The 23,190-nt window shown below is 35.6% G+C and overlaps 1 protein-coding gene across 10 annotated transcripts in view; it reads right to left on the bottom strand.

The window, feature by feature from the left end:
- LOC408740 (phosphatase and actin regulator 4) overlaps window positions 1-23,190 on the bottom strand; it is a 322,845-nt gene that overhangs the window by 208,606 nt on the left and 91,049 nt on the right. The window contains exon 1 of one of the 10 annotated variants that reach the window (XM_016911500.2): window positions 1,807-1,831. The exons of the other annotated variants lie outside the window; for them this stretch is intronic. Within the exon in view, the coding sequence (XP_016766989.1) occupies window positions 1,807-1,816 (10 nt within the window). The 5' untranslated portion in view covers window positions 1,817-1,831. Of the gene's footprint in view, window positions 1-1,806; window positions 1,832-23,190 lie in introns of those variants that run through there. 10 annotated transcript variants of the gene reach the window in all.

Below are 23,190 nucleotides of genomic sequence, written 5' to 3'. Positions count from 1 at the left end.
AATCTATCTTTCCGGATTATTCATCGGACTATTCATCTTCCAATAAAAGTATCATCCCTCGATGGGACGACGTTGTAAAGTTTTATCGCGAAAATTACTTCGCTTCGTTGGAGAGAGGAGAAAATTTCTCAGTGTGACGAGCTTTATTGTGTTGCGTGGATTTTATTTGTGCTTTTTTATGACTTTCGTCGCGGTTTTATCGCACCCCTCGAGAGACCTCATCCTAGGCTGCTGTTCATTATTGGAATAACGTTTAGTAACGTTTCGGTATCGTGAATTTCTTCGTTTCTCCTTTTCTTCTACTCTTCTAATGAATTTATTCGATTTGTCGAATTTTGATTATTATTATTATTGGAAGGAGTAAAATTTGTAAAATGTCGAATTTTAACTCTTTGAATCGAAACTTGTTCGACAGATTTGTTCGACTGGCCCGAGGAAATCTATGATCATCGAGGATAAACGAAACAGGTCTGTAACCAGAAAGAGACCCTGAAATTCTATATTCCTTTATATATTTTTCGCCTTTTATATGGGCCAATCCCTCTTTTATTGCGCTGTTTCGTTCACCGTGCCGAAACTTCACCACCCTGTTTGTTCACAATCGCGACCAATTGGATCGAGGAATAGAAATGGAAAATCCGATCGACGTCGTCGAAATCCTTCCTTTTCTTCCCACTTCACACTTGCTCTCACGTACGTCGAACAAAGTACGATAATTGTACAATTCGAAGAAAAGAATCAGACCCAAAATCTTAAGAATCACTCTTGACGTATAATTTTTGTATTAAAGTATCTCCATCAAATCGTTTACATTTTTCTTTTCACTTTGAAATTCAAAAATACTCGAGAAAATGATGTAAAATAAGAATTCGAAATTCGTTTTCTGATAAATATTTACCGTCTTCCATAAATATATCTTCCAATAAATCCAATTTTTCGTTACAAAACAAAAACGCTTTTCAATCGAACGAACGATCACAGCCGCATTATCTGCATCGATTGCTCGAATATAGATGAATGGACGAAATGTTGGGAGCAAATTAAAAAACGGGACGTTTCGTATTTGCAAGTGTAATTCGAATGTAATACGAATGGCGGGTAACGGTGGCAATTTTGCAATACACGTTGCAACGCGTTAAGCTCGCTACTTACTGGCGCATTAAAAGATCGAGGCGGTAAACTACCGGCTGTTTCCTGTTTCAACGTGGATACGCAACAGTGAAACGAACTCTTTTCCCGTCCCTTCCGTCTAATTTATACGTACAAAAATAGAAAAAGCTGAAACTTATCTCGTATACGTGTCGCGCGTTGGGAAGAAGTATCGCGTATTCACAGTTTTAATTTTGTACGATTGTAATTCATCCGTCGTATGAATCTTTTTAAAATATCTTTGAAAAATAGGAAGATAAAATTCTTCATCAATTGCATACCATAAATTTTCTTTTTTTGTTATTAAATAAGATACGTAGAAATTAATGGATTCGTAGGAAAATACAATTATCGATTCAATTTTTTAATCGTGTTGGAAGTTATTGGATAAATAAAATTAAAATTATCATAAATTAAAATGTTTAAAATATTCATGATTATAATATACAATAACAAAGATTAATTCAAGAAATGAATTTCATGAAATTCATCAATTTCGAAGTTTCCTATCGAAAGAAATAATTTAATTTTTGAGCGAAAAATCGATAATCAAAGAATGTCGAATTATTGCGTTCTTTCTTAGCGATTTACAAAACCAAAATCTACTTTATTAATATCGTTTTATATCATTCCAGATACGAATGAAAGAGTCCGTACCTTTATCCATTCCAAGTCGTTGTCAAACTTATCATCGATCGTGAAAACGAAGAAGGGAACGGCACCAAATCACGACTGATTTAAATCGAAGTGCGAGATCGAAATCCAGGCCCGAAAGAGGCGCGCACGTGCGAGATGTTTGTCGATTTCACGGTGAAACCGAGCAAATAAAGATTAATTTCCAATGTTGACGGAAGACGTGACCCGTAATCTTCGAGATAAAACGTTGCAACGCGTGCCATATATTGATCCAGCCGAAGGTGAAACGTATGAAGCGTTTACCTGTCCCCGTTTACCCATGCGATAAAACGCGTCCTGATTTTTCCTCCTCCTGGGTTGCGTAACGCACAGTTAAACGCGGCTCTCTTCGAAATAGAAATTATCGAGCGTTTCGCCGTTCCAAAATGGAGTTATTTACGGGAGAGAAGATTTTTCAATGCCTCTATCATCAAAGTCATCAAAGTTTGCGGTATTTGGATCAATCGTTGTGTGGATGAAAAAATGAAATTTTCTTTTCGATATCGATATTTCTCTAACAAACGTGGACGAATAGGGAATGTAATTAAAGAATTTGATTTCGATCGATGAGAATAAAAAAGGTGAGCAAATATTTTTCATATTACGAAATATACAATAGAATTATTCTCGAGCAATTTCTAATTTATATTATTTGTGATATAGATTTTACAGATACACTTTTGATTGGATGAAGTTCGAGAGATTTGATATTTACGACACAATAGGAAATATCGAAAAGAAGAACGAGGAAAGAAAAAGCTCTGATCAGAGAAGAGGAAGGGGTTGATAGTTAGAGTGGCTGTTCAATGGCGCACGAACGATTTTTCACTCTTCTACAATGGGCACAATCGATGGAATCGATATAGGGAGCTCGTAAATTAAAACATTAGCTCGCGACACCGATTGATGCTGCCATAGATCCAGGCACGTAGATTATCACACACTATCTTACAGGAGCATCTTACGCCATTTTTTTCGAAACCGAACTATTTCATCAGAATTAATTAATTTTATTAACCTTCTTCCCTTGCAACAACGAGATCGTAATTTCATACTTTGAAAATTATCGCGAATTTCGTATCGTATTTTGAAAATGCTTGGCATATTTCCATCCCTTTATAATTTCGATGCATGGAGTTTCAAAAAATTAAACAATATTTCTCTCATCGATTGTAATTTCGATGAAAATTTATTTCGAAGACAAATAAAGTTATTTGTATAAGTTGTTGAAATAATTTATTGTTCAGAATATAATAATAAATTGCAAACAAATAACGAGGTTATACGAGAAGCGAATCGACCGCTTAATAAACTGCGAATAAATGTTATTTAAAGCATTTTAATAATTAATTACTCGAAGACTTGACTTTATTCGAAATTTTTAACTCGGTTAACTTTTTTTCAATTAGGTTAATGCCCAAAAAGTATCAAAGAGGAGAAGGAAATTATAATTGGGCAAGTATAATACCTCTCTCTCTCTCTCTACTACAAAAGCAAAGATAGTTTCGAAAAACAAGGGATGCTGTTCGCTTTTCGAAGTTTTTTAATCGAATGGAATTCCTGGGTTGCAAGGATGGAGGAAGAAGAGAGGAGGAAAATGAATTATGCTGATCAAAGCAACCTAACTTGCCGCTTAAAGTCACCATCATCCTGCGTGGAGACCGCGTCTCTCTTTCAAACTGAATTAATCATTCTACGAGATGAGAGCAAGTTTTCTTCCGGGACTTTGCTTCCGTTCGATGCTTCCTCGAAGAAACCTACCTTCCCTCGGGAAATTTCGCCTTTTGAACCTTCGAGATGGATGAGCAAGTAGCCAAGTTTCTTTCCAAGCTTGGACAATGATTTGTTATAATCTTGCTGGAATCTTGAACGGAGACAAATGGAATTAAGTTTTAAATTATAGAACAGTATATCGATTCCAAAAAATTTGAAGATTGAACAATTTCAAAAGTTTAGGAAAAGTTTCAATTGATTTTAATCTCGCTCAAAGATTTCAAACATAGTTGAAATTTTGAAAATATGATTTTTGAAGGAAATACACATCAAAAAAAGATTCAAATATTACTCTAAAATTTCCAACGAGGAATAATTAAAAAAATCACGTTCCAATAAGTTTTTAGTTTCAAACAGTTCAAAAATTTTCCGATAAACAATAGTTAAAAACATATTAAGAAATCAAAAGAAAGAACAATTAAGAATCTACTTGCTCGCGAGAAAGATCACCAGCTCGACGCAACCTCGAGCAAGAAATTTTGAAGGAACATCGTCGAATAATTGGCGCACACGAAACTTTCCACAAACGAGACAAGAATATTAATCACTGGAGAAAGGAAAGCATCCTGTGCGGAATCACGGGCGTCCCTCCGCGAATACTGGCGAGTTAATTCGTCTTGCCATCTTAAGAGATTAATTGGCGACAGGTTGTTTCGCGTAACGGTCGAATAAATCAACGGAGACGCTCGATCGAGTCGTGGAATCCTGTTTTCCACGGGAATTACGAACTTATAACGACGAGTCGCGCCCGCCACATCGAATTTGTACACCGGTTTATTTCCTCCGACCATCTCTTCTCTTCGAATCTTTGTTTCCTTTTTTTTTTTCTCCCTTTCGTTCTCGTTAAATTTATTCTCTCGCGCGTCTCTTCGATAATCCTCGACCAACGCTCCTCCGTCGTTTCTGTCGTTTGTCAACGTTTGCGAGACAAAGGAATGTTGAAAGAGACGGAGACGTAGATCGGCCGAAGGAAATAAACAAATATTTTCGAGATGAGAAACGAACATCCCTCCTCCTCTTCTTTTTTTTTTTTCTCCTTCTAGTGAGAATATTTATTATCGAAGAATTAGAGAAAGGTGTATTTTTGGTCTGGTTAAAAATAAAAATTGAAGAATGTGTGACGATTACAGGAATAGAATGTCTTTGAAGGATAAGAAGAAGGATAATTCGATATTATAATCATTCTGATATATCAAATTATATAGAAATAATACAACATTATGTAAAATATCCTAGGAAGAAATGATTCCACGGAACGATAAATTATTCAGAATTGTTTCAATGTTATTGAAATTTTATTCGAATTATATTAAACTTATTTACAATATTCATTTATATCATTTGTGAAATATCCTCGCATAAGAATCCATTTACCAGTATACATAGGGTATATATTTATAGGTCATTTACTTCATTTACTTTCTTTTTTTCTCCTTCTAGTGAGAATATTTATTATCGAAGAATTGGAGAAAGGTGTATTTTTGGTCTGGTTAAAAATAAAAATTGAAGAATGTGTGACGATTACAGGAATAGTCTTTGAAGGATAAGAGGAAGGATATTCGACGATATTATAATCATTCTGATATATCAAATTATATAGAAATAATACAACATTATGTAAAATATCCTAGGAAGAAATAATTCCAGGGAACGATAAATTATTCAGAATTGTTTCAATGTTATTGAAATTTTATTCGAATTATAACTTATTTATAACGTTCGTTTATATCGTTTATATTTGTGAAACATATATCCTCGCATAAGAATCCATTTACTTCATTTACTTCATTTACTTTCTTTTTTTCTCCTTCTAGTGAGAATATTTATTATCGAAGAATTAGAGAAAGGTGTATTTTTGGTCTGATTAAAAATAAAAATTGAAGAATGTGTGACGATTACAGGAATAGAATGTCTTTGAAGGATAAGAAGAAGGATAATTCGACGATATTATAATCATTCTGATATATCAAATTATATAGAAATAATACAATATTATGTAAAATATCCTAGGAAGAAATGATTCCACGGAACGATAAATTATTCAGAATTGTTTCAATGTTATTGAAATTTTATTCGAATTATAATTTATTTATAACGTTCGTTTATATCATTTGTGAAACATATATCCTCGCATAAGAATTTACTTCATTTACTTCATTTACTTTCTTTTTTTCTCCTTCTAGTGAGAATATTTATTATCGAAGAATTAGAGAAAGGTGTATTTTTGGTCTGATTAAAAATAAAAATTGAAGAATGTGTGACGATTGCAGGAATAGAATATTTTTGAAGGATAAAAGGAAGGATAATTCGACGATATTATAATCATTCTGATATATCAAATTATATAGAAATAATACAACATTATGTAAAATATCCTAGGAAAAAATGATTCCACGGAACGATAAATTATTCAGAATTGTTTCAATGTTATTGAAATTTTATTCAAATTATATTAAACTTATTTACAACATTCATTTATATCATTTGTGAAACATATATCCTCGTATAAGAATCCATTTACTTCATTTACTTCAAAAACGTTCGAGGAGAAAATACGAGCTTCGAAGAGGATAATTTTCACTCGTCACCGAATCCATTACACAGTTTTTTCCATTACAAATTTTATTCGAATTATAACTTATTTATAACATTCATTTATATCATTTGCAAAACATATATCCTCGCATAAGAATTTACTTCATTTACTTCAAAAACGTTCGAGGAGAAGATACGAGCTTCGAAGAGGATAATTTTCACTCGTCACCGAATCCATTACGCAGTTTACTATTTCACTGCTGTTTAAAACAGTAAGAAACAATAACTATCCATCTAGCGGCGAGCGTGAATTGCTACTTTCGTCGTGTCCCGACCGTTATCGAATCTATCCGTAAACGGTATATACACCACGGCTTTCCACGGCCTGTTTCTAAACGGTCCGAGGCACACAAGGTAGCAAGTTTGTCTCGAACGGGCATCGCGCGTAAAATACGCCTCGGTCGACAGTTGCACGTCCCTCGAGCGGAATACCAGTGGTTGCACTACGGCGTTTAAAGCACGGTCCACACGAGAAAGATTGCTCGTAGACCGCGAAAAAAGAAGAAGAAGAAGAAAAAAAATTCCAAGGAAAACTTTCTTCTCTCCGTCAACGAGCTCGGCGCCGTTTCCCTCGAATTTATATAAATCGAATGTAAATGAGGGGAGTGCAGTTAGCTGCGATTATGATGCGAATATATGAATTTCGAATATCTCATATGTCGAATACATTTCGATTTTGCAATGCAGATTTCGAAGAAATTGGACTGGAAATTAATTGGAGATCGATTTGTTGATATGTGTAAAGGGATATGTTGTAAATTGATGACGTGACACGATTGGTTATTTTTTAATAAGAATAGATCGAAAGTATGGAACGAAATTTTTACGCTTGATGCTACGTTCTTTTGAGTAGAATAAATTTGGAAAATGTTCAAATGGAAGCAAGAAACGTAGAATAAAATTTTATTGCTTTTTTTAGAAAATTAAGAAGAGTTTTAAATTATTCTTTAAACGAATAATCATACGATTCATCATTCATCTATTTTTATTGTTATGTAAAATAATCATCGATAATTCATTCGTATCTAATTGAGATATATAGTTGATTAATTTTACTTGTACTTGAAAATATTTTGAAATTGTTTCAAGTCGAAAACGAGATCTCAAATGGAAAAATTTTATATATTTCGATTTATTTTATCCTTGTCCTATATAATTATTATTCTTATACAACTTCTTCATGATCAAGCGTTAATTCTTTTTAAGGTTTCAAGCTTCCAAAAAATAAACGAAAAATTCCGAAATACATCAAATATGATTCAAATCGTATTCCCTAAAATTACGAATCCTCGAACGCGATGTCGAATTTCATTCCGAAACCGCGGTTGGAATAACGAATGCCAGGCATAAAACTAAGAGAAGACCCTAAAATCCCGTCAACTACCCTAACCTTTTCAACCGTTCTGAATTTCAACGAGGCAAACGTCCAAAAGATTCGAATTCCAATTTCGAAGCCCTTTCGAAATTTCGTTTTGTCTAAATAAAATAAAAAAAAAAAGAAAGAAAGAAAATAAAGAAAAATTCCGCATAAAAATACAATTATACATCGACATTATAGAGTCTCGTTGCCATTGTCCCAGTTACCTCGGGACGATGATTACGTAAAAAGTGACGATAAACGTATCGGGCATTCGCTGATCTGGCGATTTGCCATTTGCCATCGACGTTTCTCCCCGACGCGTATTTACCGATGCGCCATGTCCAACAATTACCGCGAACCGGTTTAATCGGCCAACACAAAAGAAGAATTGCGAGGGGGGGAAAGGAGGGCGAGGCAGAAAGAGAGAAAAAGGGGGAGAAAACTTTATGATCGGAGGCACGAGCAACGAGTTTAATCGAATCAAACGAGAAATCAAGCCGTAATGTTCAATTTTAACGTTCAAATGTTATATATATATCTCAAAACGAAATCGAACCAAAAAATTTCTTTCCTTAAATAATATAGTTTAGCTATTTGAAAAATTCCTTCATTTAATTCTTCCTCTTTACCTTATCTCTTTATCTCTTTATCTTAAAGATACAAATTTGTATCTTTGCACTGTAGAAAGAAAATAGAAGAAATATATATTCCTCTGTGTTGAAATTCGGTGAATCGCAAGCAGTGTGTATCGAGCTTAAGCTATCCCTCGCATAGCCTCACGATCCGCGCACAGAGGCGCGTGTATACGTGGAACACGCAGAGATAGGAAAGCGTGCCCTTACGTGCACGGTGTCGCAAACTTCAATTGTGAATCGGCGTGGACATACATCTAGGCGTACAATCAGCAAGGGATTAACCATGCGATAGTCGAGTATGGTTTATGCTGTACGCGTACATTCGCATCGAAGTTGAACGCGTCGAATGTTAAGTTGAGTTTATTTTCCACCGTTTGAACGAGAGACGAAATTATGAATACATTTGTACGTGTGATAATTAATTGTGGAGAAAATTTAAAATGTGGATATTGGAAAAATTGTTTAATTACTTACGGAAAAGAAGTTATATTAGATTTAATTTCGACTCTGAAGATTCATCCTTCAATTTCACCATTTAACGGGAGCCTTGCGATTTAATAATGCACACGCGTGTTCAGACATGAACACGTTTCCAGAAGACGAAGTCAATCAAATTACCCAATGCATTTCCCTTAATCGTTCAGGCGACAGATCGATAGCTCGCAGACATTGGAGATTCATCGAACGGAGAGAGAAAAAAAATGTAGAACGCGTTGAATGGGATCTGTAAACACTTGGAAAAATCTTTCGACAGAATTGAAAAGGAATCGAAAGAGATTTTCCACTCGAGACAGAAGTTTTACGAATTGAATTGTAAATTTTCTATGTTAATTTTTCATTATTTTAATTTTCTAGCCGGAAATGATTCAATTTTGATACATTGAACATATACATTGAGAAAAAAGAAGTTATCAATAACGGTACACACAGAGGTTTTACGATTATATACTTCCAGCTTCATAGAGGAATATTTTTTCTCGTTACATCCCAGTTTCTTTTTTTAGCAAGACTAATTAGAGCAGTCATCAAGCTATTTCCTCTCTCGAAAGAGCAGTAAAACTTTAACTACTTCATGCATCAGTACACAACGGGATACTAAACATTTTGCGATCTAATGATCGTCTACTGATCGACCGTTTATGTATAAATACTCTTAATGGAACAAAAAAAGAAATTAAATTTTCTTCAGAATATATACATATATATATATATATTTTTCGTTCCAGTTATTGGAAAATAAATCCACGAAACAAAACACCATAGATACCAGAACACGATGATACATCAAGGGGTCACTAAAAACTTGCAAAACATCTTTCGAATATCAATTATCGACAGTTACAATGTACAAAAACACAGGTTACAAGTATGCCATTAGAATTTCTGAAACCATTCCATTTTAACATACCTTAAAAATAATAAAAATTTCTGAAAAATGCCACTCTACGTCTATCATACTTCAAGATTAAGTTCAAAAAAAGAATTCTAAAATTTTCCAAACATCGTATATTTGCTCGAGATAGTGTATATCCCTACACTGGTTTCTCGCCAACGCGATTAATCGAAGAAAAAAGAGAGAGAAAAAAGGGTGTGAGTTCCGACTTCCGGTGAAGCTTCTTTCTCCAAGCTTCTGTCATTTCTTCGTCTCGCTTCCTCCCCCTCTCGAGGAGCGATGCTTTTTCTTTTTTAACCCTGAAAACGTGCCAAGACGAGGGAAAGAGTGAAGTGGCGGTCGGAGGAGGAGAGGGGCCTGAGAGGGGAAGCGTTAGTGGGAGAAAGACGAGAAACGAGGAGACCTTGGCACTGGTCTGGCGGAGGACGAATGGCGAACGAACAGTGGGATCGTTAAAGCGAATTTTTGGGCCAGTGCTTCTTCCCTCTCCCAATTCTCGAAAATAAAAAAAAAAAATATATAAAAAAGTGTGAAAGAGGAAGGGAAAATTTTATATTTCGATCGTATATTTGTTCTTTTATTAATTATGACGTGGAAACGTGAAGAGATAGACTCCGTTTACTTTGATTTTTAAATTGGAAAAAATTCTTAAAAGATAGAAAATTTGGAAAAATAAAATCTTTTCCTTTTTAAACGTGTTAGAAATCGTCGGATCCTAGAATTTAGAGGTGCAGTTGAAATAGATATATTCTTGGATCGCGTATCCGGGGGATTACACGCGAAAGCGAGTTTAAATTTCAAATTCGAGATGGAAGGATGCCTTTCGTCTTAAATTTTGAGAACGCGCGAAAGGGAGACGAGGCGTGCTTACACATCCCAGAGATCCGGTCTTAGATTTCGAGCCGAGTTATCAGAATGGGATATCAAAGAATTTTTTGACTCAGCTGTTCCATTCCCATACGCCGAGTTACAAGGAAGTTACTTACCGGCGTTACAGCAGTTCCGAGTTGCCACTCAGAAATGCTTAACGTCACTGCCTCCAGAACCGAATGCAACTCGAATAATGGAGAGATGCAAGCACGAAGAGATCAGGAGGCACGGAAGATTGGATTTTGGATGAAAATAATGTTCCAACATCTTTATTTCCTATAAATTTTCTATAAATTTTTAATTTTATGATCTCTAAATCATTGTATATTTTAAACGAATTATTAATTAGATTAAATTTTCTTTTTATTCGTAATTTAAATTTGTACAAAGGAGTGAAATTCCATTTTGAAAAGAATTTCAACCCCTTAACATTTCAAAATAGATATTTCGTTAGTTATAATTTTCTAATTTTTTCCCTAATTTTTAAACTTCTTCTTCTTCTCTTTCACAATTCTCTCTTTGATTAAATTGAAAAACTCTTTACTCTTCTTTCATATTTATTCAAAAATAAAATTCCAAGAAGAATTTCAACCATCTATACTACCATTTCAAAATAGATGCTTAATTTTCATCCTAATTCTTAAATCTTTCTTCCCACAATTCTCTTTTAAATCAAGTTCTCTCTACTCTCCTTTCGCAGTTTACTGAAAAATAAAAAATTCCATTGCCAAGAAAAGAACTCTCGACCATTTTAAACTATCATTTCAATAGATATTTACTTTCGAATTTCTCAATTTTCACCCTAATTCTTAAACCAAGTTCTCTCTACTCTCCTTTCGCAGTTTACTGAAAAATAAAAAATTCCATTGCCAAGAAGAGAACTCTCGTCCATCTTAAACTATCATTTCAATAGATATTTACTTTCGAATTTCTTAATTTTCACTCTAATTCTTAAACTCTTCTTCCCACAATTATCTCTTGAACCAACTTCTCCCTATACTCATTTCGAAATTTACCCAAACGTTTGCTGAAAAAATAAAAAATTCCACTGCCAAGAAGAGAACTCTCGATCATCTTAAATTATCATTTCATAATAGATATTTACTTTCGAATTTCTTAATTTTCATCCTAATTCTTAAACCAAGTTCTCTTTATTCTCTTTTCGCAGTTTACTGAAAAATAAAAAATTCCACTGCCAAGAAGAGAACTCTCGACCATCTTAAACTATCATTTCACAATAGATATTTACTTTCGAATTTCTTAATTTTCACTCTAATTCTTAAACCCTTCTTCCCACAATTATCTCTTGAACCAACTTCTCCCTACACTTATTTCGAAATTTACCCAAACGTTTACTGAAAAATGAAAAAGAAAACTGCCAAGAAGAGAAAAACTTTCGAGCATCTAAAATATTTGAAAAAAAAAAAAGAGAAATATTACGCGCTCGAGGCGACACTGGAGCGATATCGATTCCGACTCGCATGCGCGTGTTGCGTAACACGCAATCGGAACAATGCAGACCGAGTTGCATGAACCGGTGGTGTGCACGGGGAATTTCGCGGAAGCACGACTGACACGGTCGCGTTGAATAACGAGGTCCGCCAGTTCTCGTTGTAAATGCTTCATTGTCTAAATGGAACGGCGCAATACACCGTTTCCCATCTGAGCTGAGAAGGGAAGAAATCCCCCCGCCCCGCCCCGCCTCCACTCGCCTTGATTCGCTTCACCGGGGACGACGATGAGAATGGATATCGCGCGCGCCCTTATCGAATTCGTTTCATCGAGCTGCGTTAAAGGGTAAGGTTGGATAAGACCGGGCCAGGATAAGCGCGGCAACCATCTTTCGCCATGCAATTTTCTACGGGTGATTATTTACGGGTGGATAGTAGCATCGAGTTTTCGTGTCGTGATTTGAATGCGCTCGCCAGGGGTTCGAGGAAATTGGGAGGGGAAAAAATTGGACAGTGGAAAGTCTTGTTGTCGAGTTTCGAGGCAAATTCTAAATAGGAAACATAAGTAAAAAATTGAAATTAGAATTGGAAAGGGCGTCGAATTTTTGTATAACGATTTGAAAGGATTCGAGGTTGCAGGGAAATTGGAGAAAAAAAAAATTGGACAATGGAAAGTATCGTTTTCAAGTTTTGGCAAAATCTTTTTCTAAATAGAAAACGTAAGGAAAAAATTGGAATTAGAATTGAAAGAGATGTCGAATTTTCATGTAATGAATAAAAAAATTGGACAGTGGAAAGTCTAGTTGAGTTTTAGCAAAATCTTTTTCTAAATAGAAAACGTAAGGAAAAAATTGGAATTAGAATTGGAAGGGGCGTCGAATTTTTATATTGAACGATTTGAACACGCTCTGCAGGGATTTGAGGTTGCAGGAAAATTGGGAAAAAAAAAGTTGGACAGTGGAAAGTCTCGTTGTCGAGTTTTAGCAAAATATTTTTCTAAATAAGAAACGTAAAGAAAAAATTGGAATTAGAATTGGAAAGGACATCGAATTTTCGTGTAATGAATAAAAAAATTGGATAGTGGAAAGTCTAGTTGAGTTTTAGCAAAATTCTTTTCTAAATAGGAAACGTAAGGAAAAAATTGGAATTAGAATTGAAAGGGACATCGAATTTTTATATTGAATGATTTGAACACGCTCTGCAGGGGTTCGAGGTTGCAGAGAAATTGGAGAAAAAAAATTGGACAGTGGAAAGTATCGTTTTCGAGTTTTGGCAAAATCTTTTTCTAAATAGAAAACGTAAGGAAAAAATTGGAATTAGAATTGGGAGGGGCATCGAATTTTCGAATGTAATGAATAAAAAAATTGGACAGTGGAAAGTCTATTTGAGTTTTAGCAAAATATTTTTCTAAATAGAAAACGTAAGGAAAAAATTGGAATTGGAAGGGACGTGTAATGAATAAAAAAGTTGGACAGTGAAAAGTCTAATTGACTTTTAGCAAAATCTTTTTCTAAATAGAAAACATAAGGAAAAAATTGGAATTAAAATTGGGAGGGGCGTCGAATTTTTATATAGCGATTTGAAAGGGTTCGAGATTGCAGGGAAATTGGGGGAAAAAATTGGATAGTGGAAAGTATCGAGTTTTGGCAAAATCTTTTTCTAAATAGAAAACGTAAGGAAAAAATTGGAATTAGAATTGGAAGGGGCATCGAATTTTTATATTGAACGATTTGAACACATTCTGCAGGGGTTTGAGGTTGCAGGGAAATTGGGGAAAAAAAATTGGACAATGGAAAGTACGTTTTCGAGTTTTGGCAAAATATTTTTCTAAATAGAAAACATAAGGAAAAAATTGGAATTAGAATTGGAAGGGACATCGAATTTTCGTGTAATGAATAAAAAAGTTGGACAGTGGAAAGTCTCGTTGAGTTTTAGCAAAATCTTGGAATTAAAATTGGAAGAGACATCGAATTTTCATGTAATCAATATATATGCAGGAGTTCGAGTGATTGGAGAAAGTGGAATAATGGATTTGTCGATTTATAGCATTGCAAAATATTTTTCAATGGAAAATGAAAATCAATTGGAATCGATTGAATTAAGAAATTATCATCGTTGATTTATCGCAAAGTTCAATAAAAAAATATCGAGAAAGAAGCAAGAAAGTCAATTGGAATTAGAATTTATGAATGGTGTTGAATTAGAAGAAACGAAATTCCCAATCTTCGTTCGAGTGAAAATAACAAAAAAAAAATTGATCGAAACTGATATGTACATCGAGATTTTCTTGTCGTGATTTAAATATAGTTGGAGATTGGAAACTATCGCTGTCAATTTTTAGCATCATAAATTGTTATTTGATAGAAAAAAAGTCAATTGGGATTAAAATTGATAGATGCATCGTCAGTTTTTACGTCACAATTTAAATATATTTTCTTCGTCGATGTTCATCTTCTTGGAAAAAGATATTATATACCACGTTGAAAGTTGCTCGATGAAAAATAAATTAAAAAAAAAAAAAAAAAGCAATCGAAGTTAATGGAATTAGAAAAGAAACAAGAAACTTGTTGTTTCCAGAAATTTCATTTCTCAATTAATACGCTTCGGAATATTTTCTATTTCGTTTGAAACACTTTCTTAATTATCGAACAAGCGCTCCGCTTATACAAGAACTACGTGTATAATTGGGCTGAAAGGAAATTGCTGTTTACCCTTTAGCAGGCGGAGTTGGTAAATTTGCACTCAAGGAAGCTCTTCTAGGCGAAAAACCGAATTGCCATATCGAATTAAAATATCGAGACAAAGGGACAAAGCGCGTCCCGAATGATGAGGAAAGGGCAGATGATGGAAGGAAGATCCTGGGAAAAGATCAATAGAACGTTTTCCACTGCTAAAATAAATTTTTACTCGAGCGCACAACCACGGCCGAGAATAGAAAATAAATTTAGAAGAATTGGAGGAATCCTGCGCCATTTAAAGAACGTTCACTCCCTTCTATAAGTAACGGGTGCTAATTTTAAAAATAAAGTTTATTAACCCCCCCTTGGATCCAAATAACGTTGTTCGAGTCACGCTCGAGATACGGATCTCTCAATTTCTCTTCAACAAAGTCAAACTTTAACTCGTTCAAAAACATTCACATTTGCCAATTTAAAGGAATAATATCGTCCATCCATTTTCTCGTGATATTATTCCAAAAAAATTCCCTCAAATTTGTCAATTCTTTCCTAATTTTTCCGAGGATCACAGTTTCACACATTCGACAAAGTTCGAAAAAAATTTCTCTTCGTTCACATTCGCCGATTTTAAAAGACAAAGTCTCTCCGTTTCCATATTTTTCACCGAAAATATTCGAAAAATTCCCAACAACTTTCGACACTGTCGAGTTGAGAACAAGAAACGAGAAATCACCACCGCGCAGATCGAGATCGATAACAGCGGAAGAAAGGAGACAAAGGGAAGGAGCGGAGGAAAAAAAATAATTGCAGGGACAAGGAAGGTTGGTAATAACGGAGGAAAAGTCACGTCGCCGGGCCTCCTCCTCGGGAATATGGAGCAGAAACGGTTCGTTTCGAGTGCGGTTGCATTCAGAGGCGATGCGAACGCAAACACAAAGGGTCTGTTGCGCCGCGGGAAGAACGGAAAAAAAAAAAAAACGCTTCTCGGTTTCGCGCTTGTTCAACGACGCCTCTCCAGAGTATTTTGCGCGAAAATAGGCGCGAAAAGATGGCTCGTGACACCGAGTCGATTCTCTCCGTTTTCGATTTTTATCTTTCAACCTTCGTCTTTTGTAAACCGATCAGTCAAATTTTATCGAAGAAAGTCGTAAAAGTATTTATTCACGGAAAGATTAAGTATCGAGAGAAAAATTTATCTCTACTTTCAAGTTGCAATTAATATCGATTAAACAGTAATTTCACACTCGAAGTATTTAAGAAAATTGAAAGTAGGGACGAATGTGCAATTCCTTAGCTCCAAAATGTTTCTCGTGTTTAATAATGTTCTCATTTCAGGTTACAAATTTCTGCCGATTGAGTTCAGTTCTTTTAGAATGAAAAAAATTTTAATCTCTTTATGATCGACAAATATTTCGTACGATGTACAATATACAATCGATGATACAGTACGCTTACTAATCATTGTAAAATTGTATACAAAACGACAAAAGTAAACGAAATAATATTTTGCATATTTTTAGAGGGGAAACATAGCTCGATAACACGAAATACTCTTTGGATTTTAAGCGTTGTATATATATTGCTTCTCAACGAGTCGATCCTCATCGCTAACATTCGCAAACGATTCTCTGCTAACGAGAACGAATAAGAAAGAAGCCGAATAAGCGATGTTTCGTCGACATTCAGATCTAGACAATGATTTGGCTCATTGTCTGCCATTCAAACTGGATCGATCAAGGGTAGATACTGTCCTCCTTTACTTCCCCCTCGCTGTTATTATTTCATTCTCTACGTCACGCGTGTGTCGTACAACTCATTATCTTCTGACTGGATGGAATGAATTTAGAAAAAGAAGAGTGAGAGAGAGTGAGAGAGAGAAGGTCGAAAAAAAAAGTCGAGCATGTGGAAAAGCGTGGAATTTCTGCGAAGGCCGCGTTGAGATACGCTTTCTTGAATCAACAACGTAATTCAGTGGATAAGACGGTAATGTTGAAGGTGCGGCGACTGTTCAAAGCACAAAGCAAGGGTTCTCTCGCTGTGAGTTGTTTACCAATTACTTTCACCTAAAAGAGTTGGAATTATTTCGCGGTATTCTTTTTTTTTTTTTTACAATTTTATAATATTTTGGAATATATATACTTTTTGTAACGCGATACAATTTTTAAGATATTTGAAAAAATTTCGATTAATTTTTCTTTTTTTTTACAGAATATTAAATTTGGACTGGAAAAATTTAAATTTTCTTGTGGAAAAATTGAAATTATCGCTACTATCGTTCGGGAAAAGCAATCTTCTTGATTAAAAAAAAAGAAGAAACATTTCTTTTATTCTCATAACAATATTCTTCCTTCCTTCAATTTTCTTTTTCTCGTTACAAATTCACGATTTATAAACGAAAAATGCGAAATTGCAACTCGTTTGAAGAAAAAAAAAAAAAGAAAGGAAAAACTCATCTCTCCGCGAGACAAAAAGAAGAAAGACAACGAATTATGAACTTATTCTCTATCCTTTATAATTCCCTTCATAAAATCCGATTCTCGCGGAAATGGAAATATTGCGAGCGCGAGCGCCGGCTACAAACATGCAGGCAGGCGAAAATGTGTGTCATCAAAAATTTATACAACGGAAGACCACTTGACTTTGGAGCGGTCTCGTTGACCTTCTTACCGTTTCGAGCTTGCACGCTGCTGTTCCCGTCAAATTGCCCGGGACAACGACGTGATCATCGTTTAAGATGATCCAGCCTGTTCAAAAATTTACCAAAGATTTTCCAAGGTTCTTTCGATTTTTAAATGGGACGATCGTGCCGGGCTTGAAAATGTGCGCGACGAAAGGAATCTGAAAAGGAGGAAATTTGTGTGACGGAAGATGAAGTTTTCGATAGAGTCAGGTTCATCGTTGTTGTAATCTAGAAACTTTGAAAAAAAAAAGAAAAGAAGAAGAAGAAGTGAAAAGTTTAAAGTTCAGAATTATAATTGTTATTAGAAACTTTCGATTTTCATTAGACTTTTCTGTTAATGTGTATCCTACGATCATCGAAATATTGTCTCGATTTTCGCTCCTCGATATCAAGGAATTGATATCCGTGATATAAAAGAATTCAAAGATAATTTCTCTCAGTCACATTCGAGAACGAGGTATGAAATGCTTTAATTGGAGAAACAAACAAACTTTTCATTAAACTTTCACCAACATAGTTTTCTATGTTTATCGTAAGAAACATCGAGGCACAACTCTCCAAACCGATACCAATTTTCCTCAATTTCATTCCATTTCGAGGAGAGATTCAAGACGGAAGATGGAAGAAATTGTCAAGTTGATGATGATCAAAGTCGACGATCCAATCAATTTTTATCGTATCATATTCGAGAATAAAACTTAAAAAATTTCCCAATTAACCATAATTAACCAGGACAACAACTTCTCCACTTTTCATCAACAATGCAAATACATCCACCCCATCCTGGAATGATCGAATCCAATCCCTCGATACCCAACTTTCCACCTCGATTTTCCCTCAATTTTGATCGAGAAGAGTCCTCGATAGTAGCGGATAGTAACTAATTACCGATCCGCTGACCTGATTTCCGTGGCCTTCGTTACGTGACGAGTCTGATAAAACCTTCCTCTCCCTCTTCCTCCTCTTCCTCCTCCTCCTCCTGCTCCTCGAGGAACCGTTTCTTCGTCGATGATGCATCCGGTGGCCTCGATCGCCACCGGAAATCAAGAGGGAAGAGAAAGAGAACTGGTCTGGTATCCGCGAGAATGAATAACCGTTGTCAGCTGTTTACACCGTACTCTCGAGGAGGAGAAAAACAATGTGGAACGATCTCGAGCCGGTGTTCCCGATAATCCGCGACCGGATAATCGAACCGGCGGTTCGAGACCGGTTTCGAGGAGGACTGACCCAGTGTCCCGCCGTTTCCTTCAACGGATGGAATTTGATCGATGATTGGAATTGATCGGTGCGTTGTCCAAGACTTTTTTCTTCGTCTTCTTCTTCTTCTTCTTCTTTTTCTTCTTTACGGAGGATCGTTGATTGGACGAGTTATCGCGTGTACTTTTCAACGAGTGGTTGGCGTTACGTGTTTCGAATAGTTGAAATAACTCGGCAATTTTTCTTGGAATTCCACATCCCTATGGTTATTCGTTCGAACTCTCTTCTCTCTCTTCCGTTGGCGAGCAAAAAAGAAACTCTTGCTTGTTCATCTTGCTTGTAAAGTTTGTTGGATGCGAGACTGGACGACGTAAAGTGTGAGAAATGTAATTTTCGAAGCTAATTATCATCATCCACGAAGAAGAAAAATTTAAACTATTAAAATTAACGTCTCTTGATTCAATTGTGTAAATTTTTCTCACTTTATAATATGCATTTCTTCTTACTACCTTTTTATTTATTCATTCATCACGAAATATACAATTGTCTCTGAAAAAAGAAGACCGAAAAGAAAAAAAATATGTAAAAAATTGTTATTATTTAATCAAATTGTGACCTGCCAGAAAGAAACAAATATCATCCTGTTCTAATTTCTTCCAATTATCCACAATCTGTTTATTCCTCGAAGAATTGATTTCCCTTCGAAAATATTCGCTCGGTGCAATCATTCGAAATCATAAATCGTCAGAAAACAAAACGAGGATAGATCCGCTATTCTGCTTTGCCAGCCACGAACCACTTTACCTATCGTCTAATCGAATCTTCCTTTGACCCAAAATCAGCTCCTAATTCAAACCGAAACCGCTTACCGCGAAACTGGCCGAGTAGTCCAATTCGGCAGCCTGCTGATCGTGCTCAAACTTATCAAACGCTATTCCACAATTAAATTCCGATAAACGGAATTTACGATTTCAAATAATAACAGAGAAATCGTATTGTTCCAATTGTATCCCTGAATTCAGAGAGAGAGAAAGATTTGTTAGTAAATTCTGGAAGCATATTTCTCTTCCACTCTCTCTCTCTCTTGCACACGTAACCATCCTGGAATCATTCGCGTGGTTACTCGAACTGGCTTCGAGACGCCGTATACAGATGCGAGCAACTGTTAGCTATCCATCATCAAACCGAGAGCTTCCAGAGGCGAGAAGACACGAGGGAGAGGGGGACGATTTATCAAGTTATCAACTCGTCACGACTTGGACGTCCAGTAGGAAGAAGGCGAATGAAAGGGAGAACGAAGAAGAGAAGGAGGCATCCGTGGTTTTTACAGTTAAGGAGAAAAATCATCTGGAGGATACTGCGTGGATACTCGAAAAGAAAATTATTACAAATGGCTTTACGCTCGAGTCCGTTAACTTAGATATTCAAGTTCCTTCGAGTGTGTAAATAAAAATCTCAATCATTTGGCAAGCTTTCGTTAATTCCTCGTTACGAAATATTATTTAAATATATTCAATTACTCCTCTTTCATGCAATTCCTTTTCTACGATTATGGGATGAAACTGGAATCCGCAATCTTATCAAATTTTCCATTACTTTTATTACCAAGGAGATAGATAGGATAAACTTCTGGCACCTTCGTCGAGGTCGCTTAATCGAAGGAGGGGGGAAAAAAAGTCGAACGAATAGATACTGTTCGAATCCTCGGAGGGACTTGTTTAATATCAGTTGGAGAAGTTCGTCCGCTTGGACGGGGGCCCAGCTACCTCGTTTCCCTAATTCGCCGACAATTCACCGGCCTTTCGAACGGAAACGAGGGATCTTTTTCACGAGGCGAAACAGCCGAGGCTTCGAATGGTAATTTAACTACAGACGGAACGATACAAGCCAAATGATTTTTTGGGGGCGCTTATTTTCAGTGGAGGAACGCCAAAAGACACAATTCGTCGGCCATTTCTCGTTTGCAAGTTGGAATTCGCGAAAAAAGAATCGAAGTTTGGTTTCGAGAATGGAGAGACGTCATCGTTGATGATTGTCGTCTTACTTAATCTTACATTCAACGATTTGAATACGGCTCCTCGATACAGGAAAACAAGGGATTAAATACGTGGCTCAATTTATTTTCTATCCGTGATATTCGTTGCTTCTTATTACTATTGAGCTATGAATCATGTTTTAATATGAAAGGAGTAAGTCGTTAATTTTCTTCGGAGGGAGAGAATATAAGTAGGAACCGGTGTAAAAATTGGAACCCGATACGAGAAGATTAATTGCTAAAATGGAGAACTTGTTCGAACAAAGAGCTAGAACCAATCATTAATTATAAATCTAGAATCAATCACGAGGCTTCATCGAAATACAATTGGACAACGGATCAAAGCTAATAATAAAAGAAAAAAACCAAAAATAGAATCGTTTCTTCGTTCCAATACCTAATACATATCCATCGAAAGATCTCTCGGTATTTTTCCTAACAAAGACATCGATTAACAAGTGTATAGGAGAAATAGAATTGGAAGGAAAAATTTATCGCGATGGAATATACACAATAAAAAAAAAAAATAGAATTTAAAGAAGAAATTCAATCATTGGAGATACAATTATATATCGACATAACCTGTGTTCAAAAAAATAAAAGAAGCAAAAATGAATCGATATCTATTTCCCAACTACGACATCGATCAACAACTGCATAACCAACAAATAGAATTGGAAGGAAAAAATTTATCAATGATCAAATGTACACAATTGTTAAAAAAAATAGAATTTAAAGAAGAAATTCAATCACAGACGAGATACAATTAGATATCGACAACCTCTGTCGTCCAAAATGAAAAAAAGCAGAAATGAATCGAACCACGTGCTATCTGTTTCCCAACGACATCGGGCAAAATTTCGACACGAATTCTAAGAATCGATTGATCGGAGGAAGCGGCAGAGAGAGAGAGCTGTCAGGAACTGTTCACACCAGACTCGCATTCGCAGAATTCGGTTCCATTGAAAGGGTGGCTGCCAAAATTCCTCATCTATTTGCAGCGATTGCATTCCGTTCGATGTGTTTTCCCCGTCCCTTGTATCGATAATCGCGTTTCTAAAATTACTTACCAGTCAGCTTCTTCGTTTCGATCTTATGTGAATGGAAGAATTTTCTGGGTTAAGAGATTACGGAGAAAATTCGATTACAGTGAAAGAATTGACCGATTTCGAATCGAAAATTATATATATATTATCCTTGAATTTTCTGAGAAAGAATTATTTTCGAGATGAATAAAATTTTTTAAAGACTGGATGAAACGAAGTGTAGAATAAATGTTTTTTTGCAGATCGGATTATTAGGGGAGAGAGAAGAACGATAAACGATTCTTATCTTTAGAATAAAGATAAAGCTTCTTGAAAATAATTGAAAGTTTGTTTCGTTCGAAAAAACCATTTACAAGAGTGTCGTATTACGTGTATTTTGACAAGTTATGTACAAGACGGTACCACTGTCCAAACGAATGAAAGAAATACAACAATTATTAATGTGCGATAGTTCAATATTAGAAACGCGATGTGTAATCCGATATGTGTATAAAAGACGGTGTTACTGCAAACAAATAGAAAGAATAAACATGGTCGCGTGGATGATCGAATATGTATCTCAATGTTTAACGTTTAGAGAATATGACACTGTTTATGTCAGCTAATTGCTCCGTCTATAAGTCTACAAATACACTTCTTAGAGTACACTATGTACTCTAGGCTTGGTCAGCTTGCAAATACAAGCGTGATTGGAAAGAAAAAAAAGTAGCACGATTAACAAGTTGCACTTCTTACATGATTTTTAAATCTCTTTTTTTTTTTAAACTTTCCATCTTACAACTTATCTCTAAGCACGTGCAACGAGAGAAATGATCCTTTGAGAAATTTACAAATTTAAAGAATCGTATCATCCTCCCGATTGTTCGAAAAGAAAAATTCCAAGATCGATCGAATCCCTCTGCAAATCTACAATTGAAAGGAACGACACTTTCACCGGGAAATTGAAAAGAAAATTCGAGGAATCTGTTTCCAACAATGCTCATTGAATCGAACAATAGAGATAGCTTGAAAACTCGGCTCGATGCAAATCTACCGCGAAACGTTAGTTGATACTCCGTGCAATAATTATTCGACTCCTGTGCCCAACACTGTGCACAACATTTTCGATCGATTCGAAAGCGGTTGTAATCCTCGGATCTCCATTGATCGGTCGTATCAACAGATACTGTTTAACCGTGCGACAATGGGCAAACAACAGCAGAGGCGACGATGGGAACGATGCGCCTCTGATGTAGTAACGCTGTCTTTGGCAACGATAAGTATATTGGAATCAGGGCCTAAGGCAAACTAAATTTCCCGAAACTGGGTCGGTTACGCGTATCGATACTTGCGATATACGAGGAACTAATCTCGAGAATTGATTAAAGGAGAGAGTACTTCTTTTTGGGGGGACTTTAACATTTTGGATTTTCGTGAAATTTGGATGAACGATTCGTTGAAATCTTTAACGTCACGTAGAGATTCATCTATGTTACGTGAGATGGTGGATCTTGGATTTTTGGATAATTGGAAGTTGAATTAAAATTTTCTGTAAATTGTACACTGGTAAAAATATTATGAACAATATTGGAATTTTTAAATAACGAAGAATTGAATAATTTGGGTAATATCTTGGATTTTTGGATAATCGAAAGTTGAGTTAAAATTTTTTAT

The sequence above is a fragment of the Apis mellifera genome, linkage group LG3 (genome assembly GCF_003254395.2).
Source record: "Apis mellifera strain DH4 linkage group LG3, Amel_HAv3.1, whole genome shotgun sequence".
Lineage (NCBI taxonomy): Eukaryota > Metazoa > Arthropoda > Insecta > Hymenoptera > Apidae > Apis > Apis mellifera.
This window is presented reverse-complemented; position numbering and strand designations above follow the sequence as displayed.